This window comes from Anser anser, assembly GCF_964211835.1.
Source record: "Anser anser genome assembly, chromosome: 1".
NCBI lineage: Eukaryota > Metazoa > Chordata > Aves > Anseriformes > Anatidae > Anser > Anser anser.
In genome coordinates, this window is record NC_139720.1 from 112891744 (window position 1) to 112907942 (window position 16199).

Below are 16199 nucleotides of genomic sequence, written 5' to 3' on the forward strand. Positions count from 1 at the left end.
TGAACTTCTAAAAGAACCGAGATTTTTTCTGAACTGGAAATGCACACTTAAATGCTTAAATACCCTTAGGACCCAGATGGCAGATGAGAGGCCAGTTCATTCCAGCTTTCTCCCACAAGTAAGTAGAGCTCCCACAGCAAATTTTGCAGGCTGAGGCTTTGAGGCTTTGCATCCAAACTGACCACCATCCAGCATGGTTCTCCTACAAGATTTATATATATATTTACATCAGGACAAAGTCAAACAATTACATTTCCCTTCCAGGAAGGGGTTTAAAAATACTTTAAAATTTCTTCTTCTGCCTGGTTTCCTGACTGAGTCAGCCCTGGTTGTTTGCATTATGTGCCTAGAAGAGGGTGAACGAAGGGATACAGAGAAGGTGGCTGATTTTCCTCTTATATTCCTTTGGTCTCAAAACTGCCCACCTACTACTACTCACTATCTGATGCATGAGGTGTCCCTGGATCTTAGAATGAATGCATTTCATCTCTGTATCTCAAATGTAAAAGAGAAATGTGTTACTTTTTGAGAAATTTCTTATCATTTGTGGATTCAATTTTTTTCAAGATTCTGTGCTGGTAATTTAGCTGCAGGAAAGTAATTGCCTTGATATTGCTTAGCTATCTTCATTGGTGCGTTGGTTTCAGCTTCACAAGGGTGGACCCAAACATCCATGCATAATAACCAGCAAGACTGGGATTTTAGGGTAGAAAATTGCTTGCATAGGTGAAATATACCCCAAAGTACTTATTATAAGTACTTATTACGTCAATTTATTGCCATCATGTGTCATAATTAATCTTTTTTTGCTCCATATAAGACTTCTCAGTGATTTTTTTCTTTTAAGAGCTTGTAACTGGCAGGGATATATTGGAGCTATTTTTCTGCTGGAGTGTATTTCCTTCTACCTCTACTTGTTGCCTTCACTTTCTCATGGTGATAGGTTTGTTGAGGAAAGGAGGCCAGCGAGAAAAATGAATTTATACCTTTCTTTCTGATTTGGCACTAACTTTGCTTTTTGCTGTCTAAACTCAAAGAAAAGAAAGCAACATACATACTCTGAACTCTTGTAAGTTTTGTAAGTTCTACAGATTTCTTGGGTTTATTCTTTATTTTCTTTTTTTTTTTCCCTCCTGCAGCTCATTGAAAAGATCAGACATTGCACTGATTCAAATACTCTCTTTTCTCCCTCTTCATTAAATCACTGTTTCTTCTCAATTCACTCCTCTCTCTGTTCAGCTCTACTTAAGCTACCACTGATGGTGAAAACCACCTGTTTCCTTAACCTTTATTTCATGAAGCACAACCAGTCATCTTGATGCCTCTCCTAACAGCCATTTAGACTGTAAGAGAGTAATTTCCTTGGGCTTTGACTTAAAAGGAAGTTCAAGGTAGCAGAAAGATCAGCTGGAACAAAGTCCAAAGCTTGTAAAGTTGCCTGTCTGGTTTGGCAAAGGGAAAACACACACTTGGTTATGGGATTCCTCCAACAGTTACAGTAAATACAGGTCTTTCAGTGCAAGGGTGGAGGGAAACCCCACAATTCACATTTTAAAGTGTTTTTCAATATACGTGACCTTCCTCTCTGAATCAAAATTTCTTTAATGCATGAACTAGAGATGCCACCAAAATTACCGTGCCTTCTGGACGTGCTCTGCCCAGCCATTTTGCTCTTTAGGTTTTGGAGTCAAAAGCGGCCAATGGCTTTCTCAGCTACCCACTTGGCTCCACGCGCCCAGAAACGCACCGTGAGTCACGCTAACGCTGCGTGACCAAAATTCCTTCGCTGGCTTCAGACATTATTAATAAAGGATCTGCTTCTTTGCACAGGCTGGTCATGGGGAAATCCCAAAAGCGAAGCTTGTGGAGCAGAGGGTTTCAGTAGAACAGCAGCACTCAACTGAGAGGTGAGTCACTCTTCCCAGAAGGGTTCAAAAGCAGGTCAGGCATGTTCAGAAAAGGGCTTTTGGCTTTTTTTTTCTCTCCCTTTTCCCCTCCCCTTCTGTTTACACTTGTGTCTAGCCATTAGCATTCCTGTCAGTGTCAAAAGCCTTCAGCTGAGATTCCGGCCCTTTTTACAACAGTACCATGAAAGAGCAGGACCTTTGCCCCGAAAACTTGCACTATGAGCAGGCCATACATGGGGAAGGGAAAGGCAGGAATCTTTTTTGATCGAGGAAGAACTGAAATGCGAAGAATGAAGTGATTCATCCAAGGTTACTTGGAAACCAAAGCTGTTGAAACCAAAGGTGCTCAGCCTTATCTAGTGCTTTGCTGCTCTTGCCTGTTTACCTTTTGCTGGAAATAGGATGCCTGTGTTGTCAAGCTCACTGCCTTTAGGCAGCCAAACGCCACTTTTATCAATACCTTCTGAGAACGAAGGAAGTTTCAAGCACCCTACCTCTGTGTGGTTTCCTTTGTTGGCAGTCCTGCTGGTCACAGTTCTCAACCTGGCACTAACAAAACATTTTTTTCCTCTTTGAAACGTGTAAAAGAGAGAGTATTGGCTTTGTTCAGAGGATGCAAGGAATGCTCCTCCACTTTATTGTGCTTTTAAACTGAAGTGCAGTGCTGAGAGTCTTGAAAACAATGGATCCCTACCTACCTGGTGAATTATTTACAAATAATAATTGTTCTGTTAGAATAGCAGTCATCTGGGGGGAACACTGCCTCCTGCTATCGCCGTTCTGGTTTTTGAGTCCCGACACTGTAATCAATAACACCGGCTAAAGGCGTGCGGTTAGACTTAACCACGTGTCGGTGTTTATGCCAGAAAGAGACGGAGAAAGCTGAGGAACTTTAACCACTTCGTGCAAGATTTTCTCACGTCAACCACACGCCGCAGGCAGGTACGCAGGGCTGCGCGCTTCTGAGGGCGCCCGTACCGCATGTGGTCGGGGCTGCGAGCCGCTGTGGACACGAGGGCCCTGGGGAAGGAGGTAGGAAGGGAGGGAAAGAAGAAAGGGAGGAAGGAGGGAAGGGAGGAAAGAAGGAAGGAAGAAGGAAGGAAGGGAGGATGGAAGGAAGGGAGGGAGAAAAGGAGGACAGAAAGGAAGCAAGGATGAATGCACGCCACCCCTCACGCCCCGCCATCCCCACTTCCAGGCCGGGGCCGCCCCAGGCGGGGCCGCGGTCGGGACCCGCCTCGCCGGGGGCGGAGGAGGAGGAGCGGGGCCGGGGCGGTGGCTGCGGCCCGGCCCCCAGCCGGTTCCCCCCCGGTTCCCCCCGGTTCCACCCCGGCAGCCAGCGGCGGGTGCGAGGCGGCCCCGCCAGGGTTGGCCGCGGCCGGCCCCGCTCCTCGGGGACCGCGCTGCCGCCAAGGGGCGAGCGGGGCCGGCGCGACGCCGCTCCGGGGCCGGGCCATGCCGTGGCGGGCGCTGCTCCTCTCCTTCCTCCTCCTCGGCCTGGCCCGGGCTTCGGGCGAAGGTGCGTGCGGCTGGCTGCCTCCGGGCAGCGGGCTCCCGGCTCGGGGAGGGCGGCGGGGCGGGCGGGGAGGGGGCCGGGCCGGGCCGGGCCGGGAGGGGGCTCCGGGGGGAAGCCGGCCATGCCGCGGGGAGCGGCCCCGGCCCCGGCCCCGGCAGCGCCCCGCGGCTGTGGGTGCGCTGGGTGAGGCGGGACCTGGCCCGGAGCGGGTCTCGGGGTGGGCTTGGGGTGCGGGTTGGTGTAAACGCTGCGCCGTTCGGTGGAGGCGTGCGAGGCCTGTTAGCTGTGCTGCACGGCAGTGCTAGCTATCGGGGACCCTAGGAGTCCTGTTTGAGACCCTGAGTATCGGGATGCTGTTTGGGTCATGTATCGGGAGTCCTGTTTGGCTCAGCCAACACAGGAGGCTTTTCCTGGCCCAGTAGAGCCTGAGCTATAGCTCAAGAGCCAGCACGGTTCTGCCTTCGGTACGTATCCCCGCAAGCATGCAAGAGCGGCTGTGGCGCGTCTGGCCGACGTGTGTGTGCTGCAGGGTCATTGCTCCGCTACCCAGGCGCCTCCATGCCCGCTCCTGCTCTCCCCTGTTTGCCGAGGCACAGACGGTTTCGCAGGGAGCTGCTGTGGTGTTTGACCAGCACAGGGCCTCCTCCCCATCCCGCTGTGGTGTGTTTCTCCCTGTGGAGAAGGGAAAAGCTGTGCCTTAAAATCTGACCAAAAGCAATGGCCAGCTGCTGTCACACATCCCCATTTGGCCACATGCTTCTGTTAGTCAACTTTTACAGGCTTTGGTGCCTGCCTGGCAGCGTGAGAAGCCAGTTCAGTAAGCTACAACAGCCAAAGTCCAGCAGAAAAAAAAAAAAAAAAAAAAAAAGGCCTACTTCCTTCTTTGCCAAAATGATGTGTCCCAAGGCTAATGCAGGGGAAGGGTTCAGAAGTCACTCGGGAGCAGGAACAGAGGCTGTGAAACCAGCAGCTAGGCCAGGCTGGCCGGGTTTCACTCGCCGTAACTTGTGGCTTCACACTCAGCTATGTGAAAGCTTTGACTTGCGGCTTGAAGAGTCAAGAAGCATCGGTATCAGGAGGAAGGAGTCTGAGGCTTGCTTGGCAGGTGCTTTAAAAGAAGCTGCTCTGTGAGATCACCTGTGAGACGGGGAGGAGGACAGGGCACTTCTGCCCTTCTCTGGATAAGGTGGTTTGTGTTTGGGGCGTGTTTCCAGGGTGCTTGCATACGTAGGTGCTTTGTCCTGAAGTGTGTGCTCTGTTACCTTGGTAGTACAAACTAGCAATCCTTAACGAGTTCAGGAATTTAAGTAACTTGCTAAGTTGAGATAGCAAATTGAAATGCGAATGTGGTCCCTTGGTGTGCTACAGAACCGGTTCCTCAGTGCAGCAGTAAGTGCTTGGTGGCACATGGCAGCTGATGTTCAACTACAAAGCCATAGATTTGTTTCTTTTTTCCAGTATTCTTGAAGCTGGCAGGGGAAATGGTCCATTTCTGAGTGCTAATATAAGGCAAGGTAATGAGTGTGCAGTCCTGATAGCAGAGAAAATGAACCAGCTGCCCTTATCCTTCATTACTCTATTTTTTTTTTTTAAGAGGGAGAGAAAAATTCTAATGCTTGTGTTTTGATCTGGCAACCTTCTTGAATTTTGTAAAACTAGCTTGTATCGGATGTCTGACAGTGCAGATTGCTGATGGTGTGAGATACCTTGCCACATGCCAGACCAGCAGTGAGATAGCAAGACAGGATCTCTATGACTAGAAAGTGAAAACTTTTCTTGAATTAAAGTTTCCAAGTAGCTTTTAAAATACATGAGGGATTAATAGCTTATGTAGCATTTCTAACTGTAACTTTAAAGAATCTCAAGCTTACAAAGCTGAACGGTGCCTCTGCAATGTCATGTAATGTGTGTTTACTTAAGAGCACTATACAAAAGCTGAGGCTAAGAAACTAGTAAAATACCCAATTAAAACTTTGAGAGCATAACTATTTTTTTCATATTTGGGACTTGGGGCTTAATGCACAACTTCATGAAGATTTGTGTGGTTTCTGTCCTGTGTGTGAAGGATGTTAAAATGCCAGCATTATGCCTCTTCTGAAAGGTAGCATTGTCGGCAGCAGTGCACTGTCTAGTGCTGTGTGACAAAATTGGATATGGAAATAAAAAACATCTTAAAATTATTCCAGTATTCCCACAGAAGGCTGGGCCAGAATTTACCATGAGTGTTTGATCTTCAGGTCTTATTTATGTATAAGTAAACAAACTGTGTCTTAGGAGGATATTGTCTTGAGAACAACAGCCACAAAAGGAAGCCTTACCACAGGGGCTGTTGTGTCATGGGATGGCCGTCTTTGAGCTTTAGTCCTGTATGCCCAACGCGCCCCATGGAGTAAGCGATCACTACGTGAACCAGCCAGGCTGGAAGGAGAGCCTTCTTCCCTCGAGGAAAGGCAGGCCGTGAAGGTGCTCATCTCCCTCCTGAGGTGTTTCAGGACTGCCCGCAGAAAGCCCCGAGCACCTGGGCTGGTGGCAGGGGGCTGGCTGCAGACCCCACGTGCCCCTTCCCACCTGAGCCGCAGCAGTTCTGTGACTCACGGTGTGAGGTTTTTCTGGTTGTAAAAGGCGCTTGCTAACGGCGTTTTCGTCTCTTCCTCAGCTCAGCCTACTTGCTGGTTAATCTTGGCCTCTTGGCTATCCCAGCTCCTTATCACCACCCTCCTTGCCTTTCAGTGGCTTTGCTTTGCAGGTACCCCAGCTATCGCCTCCCACCACTTGCCTTTTTTACACCCCTGGCTCCATGCCTGGCCTTTGGCAGCGCGAAGCAGATGGCTGCTTCCTCCGCCCTGCTTGGGGTGGCAGGGGGGTGCCCGCTCCCTGTACTGGAGGACAGCCATTTGCTTTCAACTTCTGTGTCATTCACTTCCTGATGAGCTGCCTGAGAGCACTTGAGGTCTTACATCAGTCCCCGGAGTGTGACCAAATTTGGCTGGATGTGTTCCTACTAGTGGTAGGTGCACCTCTAACAGAGGCTTCTGTCCTTATCTGTGGTGTGACACCTGTTTCAAAACTGACAAAAAACCTGACGAAACTTAAGGCTCCCAAATAGAGTGGGTGCAACCCTAACCCCGTCTGTAGTTATATTAATTAGTCTGTAGTTAGTCTGTATTAATTAGTCTGTAGTTAATATTTAAGTAGGGGAAGAAACTTTTTCTTCTTCCACTGGAAAAGTTTACTTAAAAGCTTCAGCGAAGCAACCTTGACATTTTCAAACAAGTTAGCGAGACAGATGATCCAGAAAAACGTGGTCCGAGTTGGTAACACAGTAGGATTGAGACAGAACTGCAATAGTGACGACAAGTAACAAGCTATTGTGACGACAAGTGACTGTGGACCCGAAGTTATAGTTTCCGGGGGGAGTTGGGTAGGGTTAATTCTTTTGTATTGGACTTGATACTTTCTGCGCTGTATTCTGTATGGAATAAATCAGTAAGTTGCAATTCAGTGCTTTGTGGATAGCAGGGACTTAAGTGTACTAGTGCACTTAGAAATGGAATGAGAAGAAGTGGTTTTGCCTGCAAATCAGCTAAAATGTAACATGCGGTGATGGAACTTGGAGACTAAAAGTTAGTTACTGTGTACTTGAATGTTTTAATAATTACTTTTGTTTCTTTTCTTGTTTTAGAATCTTCTCCACGTTTACCGGCACCGAAGGATGTAAAGGTTTATTCCTATAACTTCCATAGCGCGCTGAGGTGGTCTCCTGTTAAAGTAGATAGAGGTGTGGTGTTATATACAGTCCATTTTAAAACGTAAGTAAATAGTTCTGAAAACCAACCAAAGTGATTTTGCTCTAATCCAGTAACACAATTGGTTTTTAAAAAGTTGCTAAAAATGAATAAGCATAGGAATGAACGAATGAGTTGTTTATTACAGATGTTTTACGTATATCTGAAGGCATCTTCTGAAGTCTGAGAATCTCTTAGCCTCTGACATATCCACTAAATTGAGTAAAGACTGAATACCTGAAGAGCACCCAGCAAAGTTGCATGGTTTCCCATGTCATTCTCCCTCACTAATTTTAGTTCTTCTGATACTGAAGAGGTGCAGGTGCTGAAAGGGCTGTAGGATAAATGCTTGTGAAAGCAGTAGTTTCGTTACATATCCTTTTGTTACAAAAGTCTTCCAGGTGGGGGGGATTGTATTTTAGAGCTCTGCTAGTTGCACTGTTCTTTATTTATCCTTTGGTTTGTGTTGCAGAGGGGCCTTTAACCAGTGGGATGAGATAAACTGCACTCGTATCGCCCGGACTGAGTGCAGTTTCCCCCTGTCACTTAATGAGCGTCTCTGGACTTTTGTTTTGCGTGTGAGGTCTGAGCTGGGGCAAATGACTTCTGACTGGGTGGAATCGGATCCATTTGTGGCAGAGAGAGACAGTAAGTGTCGTTTATGATTTCAACAGGTCTCTCAAAGGAGACTTGTGTCATCTGTTCTGGGATTTTTTTACTCTATTATGTACAAGAGCTAAGCGAGAGAACTGTAGGTGCTCAGTTAGCGAAGACTTCAGAGAATCTCAGTATATTACAAGGAATTTGATGCACATCAGTTCCTCTGCAGTGGTGTTAGCAGCGCATTCCTTCAGCAGATATTGAAAGAGAAACCTGTTACTGATGAGTTTCCTTGCACGGCCTTACAAGAGTTACGACCTATATTATGTTAGAGAGTTTTCCACCTTCTTATTTTCTCACTCAGCACTGGCACATGCACACACGCACCCCCTTGATTTGTGGCAGTCTCAGTGCAAACTACCTGTTTCTGTTGAACAGATCTCTTTTCTAACAAACCTAAACTGCCATGGCTACAGTTCAGAAGGGTCAAGGGCACGCTTGAAATCCTATTAAATGTGTGAACAAGCATATCGTTGTTCTTTGTAAGAACAAAGTCCTTGCCTTGCTGTGATTGGTTTCAGGATTTGAAGAAGATAAATGTTGAGTTTAAAAACGCCTCCAAAACATTAACGAAGCTGTGGAACAGTCTTTAGGTTGCATTTTCCCGTACGCTGTGATAAGTAATGGCGCTCCGTACTGGGAAAAGTCTGATACTTTCCCTGGTAATGAAAAGCGCGGGGCTGGGGAACTGCCTGAGTCCTGACCGAAGAGTACAGCTGATGGTTTGCGTAGGGAGAGGGTGGTATCTTTGGGGAGTTAGGAAGGCTAATGGGAATACAGGACAAAGGGGTGGCTTAGTGTGGGGAGATGTTTGTGTGTCGGGTCCTTGGGGGAGCAGGAGGGATGTTATCTGATCATTCGTGTGTGACCAGCCTTGGGATCAGTTCCCAAGCACCAAGACTGGGGCTGTTCTGTACCTTTACTGTTTGGATTAGTCACGCTTGAGACAGCAGTAAAGGGAATTTGTGAGAACACGCACCAAGGCGTTTGCAGTTCTACAGAAATGGGAAGTAGAAAGAAACTGAAATGTCTGTACCAATATAAAGATCATGGAGGCCAATCTTCTCCAAAGTTACAGTGAACAGAGCAGGTTCTGATGTTTTTCGAGGTAAAACAAGCAATAATTTCATGCAAGGATTCATTTTTATTAATAGTTTCCCCTCTCTAGTGTGCAAGCAGCCAATTATTTTAATATATGCATAAGTGTTTTATTTTGAGATCATGGAGTGCTTTACAAATGCTGATAAACTTAACCAATGAAAGACATCAAGATACAAAGGATAATGACTAGTGACCGTATATAGTCTGTGGTTGCACAAGTCTCTTGTCTTAGGAATGATAATGCTTTGTAAAGTGTTTTCATGATTTAGAGCTCAGAGTACCTCGAAACTTCCAATCTGTTGACCCCTCCAAACAATGTATTTTTAAAGAACACGGAATATGTGGTTTAACTGGCTATTTGAAGAAAAACAAACAAATACCTGTATCGTCATTAACTACAGGTAGATTCAGATTCATACTAGTGAATATTTACTTAATTTCCAGGGAAAGTGACCTAGAAAATTTATTATCTAATTTCACTTATGCTTTCACGTATTTTCTACATTGCATTTGTAATACAAGATTTCTTAAACACATTAAGTAGATGAGAAAATGTTCCCTTTCTTGAGGAAAAAGCCGCTGAAATCCAGTGTATTTGCTGAGTATGAGAGTATCTAGGTCAAGCTGGACATGCTATGATGAACTGTTCAGCATCCCAGAGGTTCACTGCTCTCTCTCTGTTTGTTTTCAGCTACCATAGGGCCCCCTAAAGTGAACAGCGTGACTGTAAGCTCTGACTCACTGCTCATTAGTGTCTCACCCCCTTTTGAATTCGAAGAAGGTACTCTCCAGTATCATGTGACCTACTGGGAGAATGCAACGACTACTACTAAAGTAAGAATTCTGTCTAATTTGTTTTGTTCTTACTGCCTTTGTGGCTGCGAGATGTCAGCATCTCTTGGCAAAGCAGCAGAAATAGAGGAAGAAACCAAATGTGGTTTGGTTTTTTTTCCTCTAATAGCAAAGGCCACCATTTGGTGGCTTGAAAATGAGTTAGTCTGGCCTTGGTACAAGCATTGCATGTGTTAACAAAACTTTCAGGAAACATCTCTGTTTTTTTTTCCTCCATATGAAATCAAGGTTAAATTGCATTGCTGTTCAAATAAGAGATCCACAAAGTGTCAAAGGTGGCTTAAAAATGGTATTTAGATTCCAAAGTTTACTTAGGCATTTTGGAAAAATCTAGAGTATACTTCCTCCTTTCCTGTGCTGGGCTTGCTTGTGCTGGTGGCTTCAGTATCAGGCTGCCTTGGCCTGGCATTGCCTGTCTTCCTGGGGCAGAGAAAGACAGATTTATTAGAAACATGTTGGACACAGCTGGGGTGAGCTGTCCATGTTCATACTGAGGCTTAAGAGGGTTTGATGTATTTCATTGTGTGTCTGTGCTGCTGCCTTTTTTTTTCTTTTAAATAAAAATAAAAAAGGAAGAAGAATAAAAAAAAATGACATTCTCAAGTCTAATGCTTGAAAAGCAGAAGCAGAAAACATTTTTTTAAAACCTTGTGCATCAAAGGCCTTGCTAAATATGAAACGCCTCCACTTCCTTCCTCCCTTGCACAAGCATGTATTTTTTCTGACACGTATAAAATACTTTTGTGTTTGATATTCAGATAAGATGTCACTCTTGTATGATAATTTAGGCTTCACTGAGGTCCTTATTCCAGCCCCTTGTAGATTAAAAATTCACAAAAGATCGGCCTTGTTAGGCTCAGGAGGTTTTGCGCTGTCCATCAGCTGTTTTTCTCAGCACTAGAAGCAGCTGAGATGGCTGAAGCTCTGCACTGAAGTGCACTTCTGCTAGCTTCCTCCAGTGCTGGAGACATTTCTCATGGCTTGCTTTTCCTTCCCCCTTCCTATGTTACATTCACTGCTGGAGGTGTCACAGAAGCTGCGTGAAAGCATCCAGCAGTGTTTTGTGGATAAAGTGAGACTTTGCATCAGTTTCCGTGCCTTTGCTCTTCACACCCTTGTAGATGGTTTTACATGGTCAGGCTTCATTTCATTTAAAAATAATAAAATTTCAAACACAGTAAAGTAGGAAAGTTGAAATAAATATATTTCACTCATTCTCTTGAAATGTTAAGGAAAGATGAATTATGAAAAAAAATGTTTTTCGAATGATAAATATGGGGAGGAGAGTTGCATTGAAGGCCGATTTTTATAGTAACACCTCTATTTTTCTTTTGTCTTTTAAACAGGAGATGTTGGTGAATAATGCACTATTCAAAATTGAAAATCTAAAGCAAATGACACTTTATTGTTTTACAATTGAAATAGAATTGAAAATGCATTTATATGACCGGATCCCTGGACTGCAGAGAATCCCGGAGTGTTACAGAACTCCAATGAGTGGTATAAGTCTGTTTTCATTACTTTTCTTATATAACGGGGATGGGTGTAGGATGTGAGCCTTAGCTGGTGATCCTTGGTCAGTTATGTACCCGTATTTGTCAGGTATGTTAAGAGAGCACCACTGATGGTAATTCACAGTTGTCATTAATGGCAAATTAATAAGGAATTTTTCAGTCACTACTTGAGGGTCTTTGTTATACTCTTCCCCTTGTCCTTTTCTTTTATAAAAACCGTTATGGGCATTATTTCCAGAAATATACATAAAAAGAAAACACAAATACTTGGTCATTAGAGGACGTTGTTGATGAAGAAGATAGTGTTACTCATGCAAATCCTGACCCTCAGCCACTGCCTGCTGCAGGACAGGAACATCCCCCTCCTCTTTGACCACCTTTCTTTGACATTTTGACATTTTTTTTGTACAAAATATAAAATAGGGCAAGGGAAAGAGGAGGCATCTGCAAGGTAACAGCATTTGTCCCTCTCTTGAATCCTTCTGCGTGCCCTCCAACACCCAGACTTGGCAGAACTTCAGCGTCCTTTAAATGCACGGGTACATGTGTAGGTGAAACCTGCTCGTGCAGTTTCTGGTGCCCCGGAGGAGCTGTCCTCCCTCCCTCCCTCGCAGTATTGACCTACGGTACTTGGTCACAAGCCCCCAAGCTGGATGTTCGAGGCCGTGGTGCTTCCCTGTTCAAAAGGAAAAGCCCCGGGGCATTAGCGGTGCTCTGCTGACAAACTGGGGCTGGGAGCAGGGCAGGCTGCGTTCCCTGCCTGCCCTCTGCCCGATAGAGGTGGTTCCCTCTCGAGGTGGTTCCCTCTCAGCGTTTGCCCTGCTGGCATGACGTGTGGGAGCTTGCCTTGGGCTGCGTGGGTGAGGGGAGGAAGCTGGTGATTTCTGGAACCACAAAAGAAGCTAATAAGGGATTTGGAGTGCATCCATAGCAGGGCTGCGACCTTAACCTGGGAAATCATAGCTTGATTGCCATGGATAGTAAATTTCAGCTTGCTGTGTGTTGCTTTAGGTGGGATGTTGTACAAGTAAGAACCAACCTTGTATTCTTTTTCAGAGACAACCAGAGCTGCATATATTATAACAACATTTACATTGGTCGGTCTTGTTTTAATTCTCATAATAATCGGTTTGTTTTGTCTGTGGAGACACCACAAAACAATCAAGTATTTGTGTCAGCCACCTTTGAAAATCCCATCACACATTGAAGAGGTACGTGTAGACATTTTATTTTTCTTCCCCCTCGCTCCTCCCTGCAAAAGACAGTGATGATCTTGGAGCAAACATGAATGAAGCTAGATGTTGCAGAACAGAAATAGATATGAGCAATTGCTGATTTAGTGTAAACTGCTTGCTCTGTTGTGGTCTCCCACTTTATTCCTCTTCTACTCATCTGCGTTATTTTCTTCTTTGTACTAAGATACAAATACTGCTATAATCCTGTTACAAAACTGGAGTGAGGTTCTCTTCCTTGTCTACACCTTGTCCACCCTTTCCTTTGCTTACCTAATTCACCTCGCCTGAATCAGCTGCTCACTTTAGGCAAAAAGCTTTTGTGTGCTGTAGAACATGTGTAGGACCTAGATCCCTGATTAGAAATTAAATACAGAAAAGTGGACACTGATCACTTTAAAAGCAAGGACTGACTTGAAGACTAAAGGCTGCCTGGGGAAGTGCTCATGGCCTTTTTTTTTTTTTTCCTGTAGTTTTATGCAGTACTCAGCTAAAAAAAAAAATCCCAGGACTTCTCATTGCAGCTCACACATTTCTGTACTAAACAAGGTTGTTCCAGTCCTGATCACCTTCCTCTTTTTTTTAAATATGAAATACTCTTTTAAATCAAGAACTGTGCTTGAAGTTCTTGTTTAGTTTATGTTCTTCTGTGTTTGTATTTGCTTGTTCTCTGAGGTGCATTTACTTGTGTGTATCTCTGTGCCACAGTAGTCCATTGTACAATGTTTGTTCTTTGATTGTGGAGCCGTTTTTCCAGATTTTTATAGAAAAACGGGTAAATGAATCTGGACTTCTGCAGAGCAAATCATTTTCTCTCTTCATGCTATCTCAGCTCCCATTTGATGGGGGCTCTGTGAAGACAGCTATATTGCATATCATGCAAAGCAAAGCTTTTTGCATAACAAGCAAGCAAATTCCTAAACCTTTATTTCTAAAAGGAATCAGCCAGCCTGGGGCTTCTCCTTTTAAAACACTTTCCTTTAGTACAAAATACTAATTATTTTAGGGCAGTTTCATATGCACTCTTGTAGGCTTTCAGAAAAATCACATGCTTCTTTTACAGAAGTATCTGAGCTTTCAGGATCAGAGTTACAGGGAGCAGTTCTACCGCAGAAACTACTTTACATAGGAAGGCCAAACTGAGGTTCCTTTATGTCTTGAATTTGTTAAAATGTATGTATTGGAGGTTCCCGTATAAAACATTTGTTTTTAATAAATCTGAAAAAATAGTCCTGTTGCTTATTATCCTTGCCATGATTACAGAGAAAGTGGTGCCCAAATTGAAACTAAGGTTAATTTTGTTCAGTAACAGAGATAATTTTAGCTGCAGTCCTGTCTCAGCCAGATCATGGCATCTCCTACATTATGAAACAAGCTTTTGTGTATTACTACATGCTATTTCAGTCTTTTGAGAATGTGAAGGTTATTTTTAATTATTTTTTTTTTTTACCAATGGCAGACTGCTGTCTCAGTACATGAGGTGGTAGGTGGCTCTACTTCCTCTCGAAACACGAGATCAATTTAGTAATAAGGAGAGTATATGGGGGGTAACGAGGAACAAAGTATTTTCTCTGGACTCCATTTTTTTTTCTAATCTTCCTTTCTTTGATTAAAAATTACATATATTCATTGTGAAGCTGATGATTTACTTTTTGCTTTGACATCCCCTCTGCCACCTTCCCTCCAAAATTAACTGCAAGAGAGAAATTACACTAGAGTTTTCTGGTAACAATAAAAGGTGCAGATCTGACTTGCTTCACGCTGAACAAAGCAGAATCTTCTCTCTCATTTGCCCTGTCAGTGTTTCAGATGAGCCATTAGTTGGTAGGTTCCTGCAGTTGTCCCCAGCAGTGTAATTAAAAACGATCTTTTCTTCTGTGCTTTGTTCTTAACTAGTAGGAGTTTGCTTGAACTGACAAGAATATTACCCAAAGATAAGTTTATCAAAAACTATGAAGTGTTTAAGTGTTTTAAGGAAGCTTTAACTTCCTTCTTGTTCAACATAGCCTAAAGGAAATCCAGAATAAAATGCACATTTAGCAGCTGTTTGAATTCTGGTCTGCAACAACTTGCCTGTAGCTGATATTACTTGCTCTGTCTCTGTAACTTCCAACACATCTGTTCTGTGGATAAATCTCTAAACTGTTGTTTCTGGCTTTTTCAGTATTTGAGAGACCCTGGCATGCCTCATTTAGAAGCGTTGGAGAATTACCACGAGGAAGCTCCACACGATTCTTTATCTGTTTTGTGTTTTGAAGAAGGAAGCGAAGCGTATGATGACACTTTGGATGGTAACACTCGTTCACACAGCAGCTCCGGTGAATGTGAAGTAACTTAAGCAGTGCCCCAGTGAGAATGCCTGTTTCCAGTCGTTGCAGAGGCTCCTGCGAGTGGTGCTGTGCAGCTCCATGCAGGACAGACAAGGAGCCCTAAACAACACGTGGCCATTGGCAAAGCCTGAGCAAGACTTTGCTTCCTGAGAATAATATGGAACCTGAGCCTTTTTAAAAATATTTTCTGCTGTGTTACGACAACCTTCTTTCTGCCAAAGAGACTGAAAACGTGGAAGCTGAAGGGATGTGAACACTAAATTGCTTTCAGACAGATGGTTATGGCTGTGTCATCATTCCCCCCGCCCCCTTGAAGCAAAGTACTGAGAAATAATGGCACTTTAGGGTAGGGCCTAGTATAACCTGGAATGTGTTAGGGAGAGAGTAATTGCACCATGGATTACTTCTACTGGGGTTTTTGTTTTGTTGTCTTATTTGTGAAGTCCGTGTTGCCACTTAAAGTGTATTATATCCACCCCCCTATGCTTTCCTGAGTCATTTTAAATACAGGAAGTCTTCTGTGACTGCTGCTTCCCTCCAGGCAAAAAGAGCAGTCTAAAAGGAACCTTGACCGTACTTTACCATCTTCGTTATCAACCTGAGCAAAGAACTGCTATGAGAAAGGCAAGGGATGTTAGTTCACTCCTCACCCTTGGATCTGTGCCTTAATGTTCCTGGGAAGCATTAACCATTTCCTGCTGTGAGCCCATCACGCCCTTCGCAGGGAAACAAGCTTTAAAATACACCTTTCTCAGCATCTATATAAAAGCATCAATAACGATTAGACACTAAAAAAATATTTTGTTGATGAGCAGACTAGTCCTGCGAATCACATGGTGACTGAGGGTTCTGTTTTGAGGCCCTCAAAGCAGAAGCAAGACCACAAATTAAGCCATGCATAATAATCCTGTGATCCTGTGGGGGGGGGGGGGGGGTCTAGAAGGTCCCTAATAAGGGTCAAAGACAAAGGTAACCACTTCTATACTAAAAAAGATTGGTTTTATCCCACAAAAGATGTTTGACTTTTTGATACAACTTGTTTTTAGAAAAATGAAATAAAATAAATTTGCTTGGTTGTTTGCAAGCGACTTCCGCAGGACACTTAGAGCTGTTAATGGAGCCAGTCACTGCCACAGCTGTAGGTATCAGGGCTGCTGCTGTCCCACCCCTTCTGGGAACACACACACAAGACTGGTGTCAAAAATCAGTAACAGTTTGCAGAAGCTTCCTCAGTCTGTTTCCTGGAAGAACTACGCTAATGCAGTGTGATTAGGCACCGTGCCAAGACAAGGGAATTATCTG

General features: G+C 44.3%; 1 protein-coding gene across 1 annotated transcript; it reads left to right on the plus strand.

Moving 5' to 3' along the window:
* The first annotated feature begins 3050 nt into the window (after nucleotides 1-3050).
* On the plus strand, nucleotides 3051-15985 carry IFNGR2 (interferon gamma receptor 2). The gene is made up of 7 exons (XM_083817904.1): nucleotides 3051-3426; nucleotides 7106-7232; nucleotides 7681-7856; nucleotides 9661-9803; nucleotides 11168-11321; nucleotides 12392-12546; nucleotides 14732-15985. Exons 1-7 carry the CDS (start codon nucleotides 3066-3068, stop codon nucleotides 14903-14905), a joined length of 1290 nt encoding a protein of 429 aa, XP_083674030.1. The 5' UTR covers nucleotides 3051-3065; the 3' UTR covers nucleotides 14906-15985.
* The last annotated feature ends 214 nt before the right edge of the window (nucleotides 15986-16199 follow it).

What these genes read in the sequence shown, in the direction of transcription:
- IFNGR2 (XM_083817904.1), top strand. Translation starts at nt 3,066, where the DNA reads ATGCACGCCACCCCTCACGCCCCGCCATCCCCACTTCCAGGCCGGGGC. An exon ending in GGCCCGGGCTTCGGGCGAAG is followed by an intron (nt 3,427 to 7,105) that starts GTGCGTGCGGCT and finishes TTCTTGTTTTAG; the next exon opens with AATCTTCTCCACGTTTACCG. An exon ending in ATGCAACGACTACTACTAAA is followed by an intron (nt 9,804 to 11,167) that starts GTAAGAATTCTG and finishes TCTTTTAAACAG; the next exon opens with GAGATGTTGGTGAATAATGC.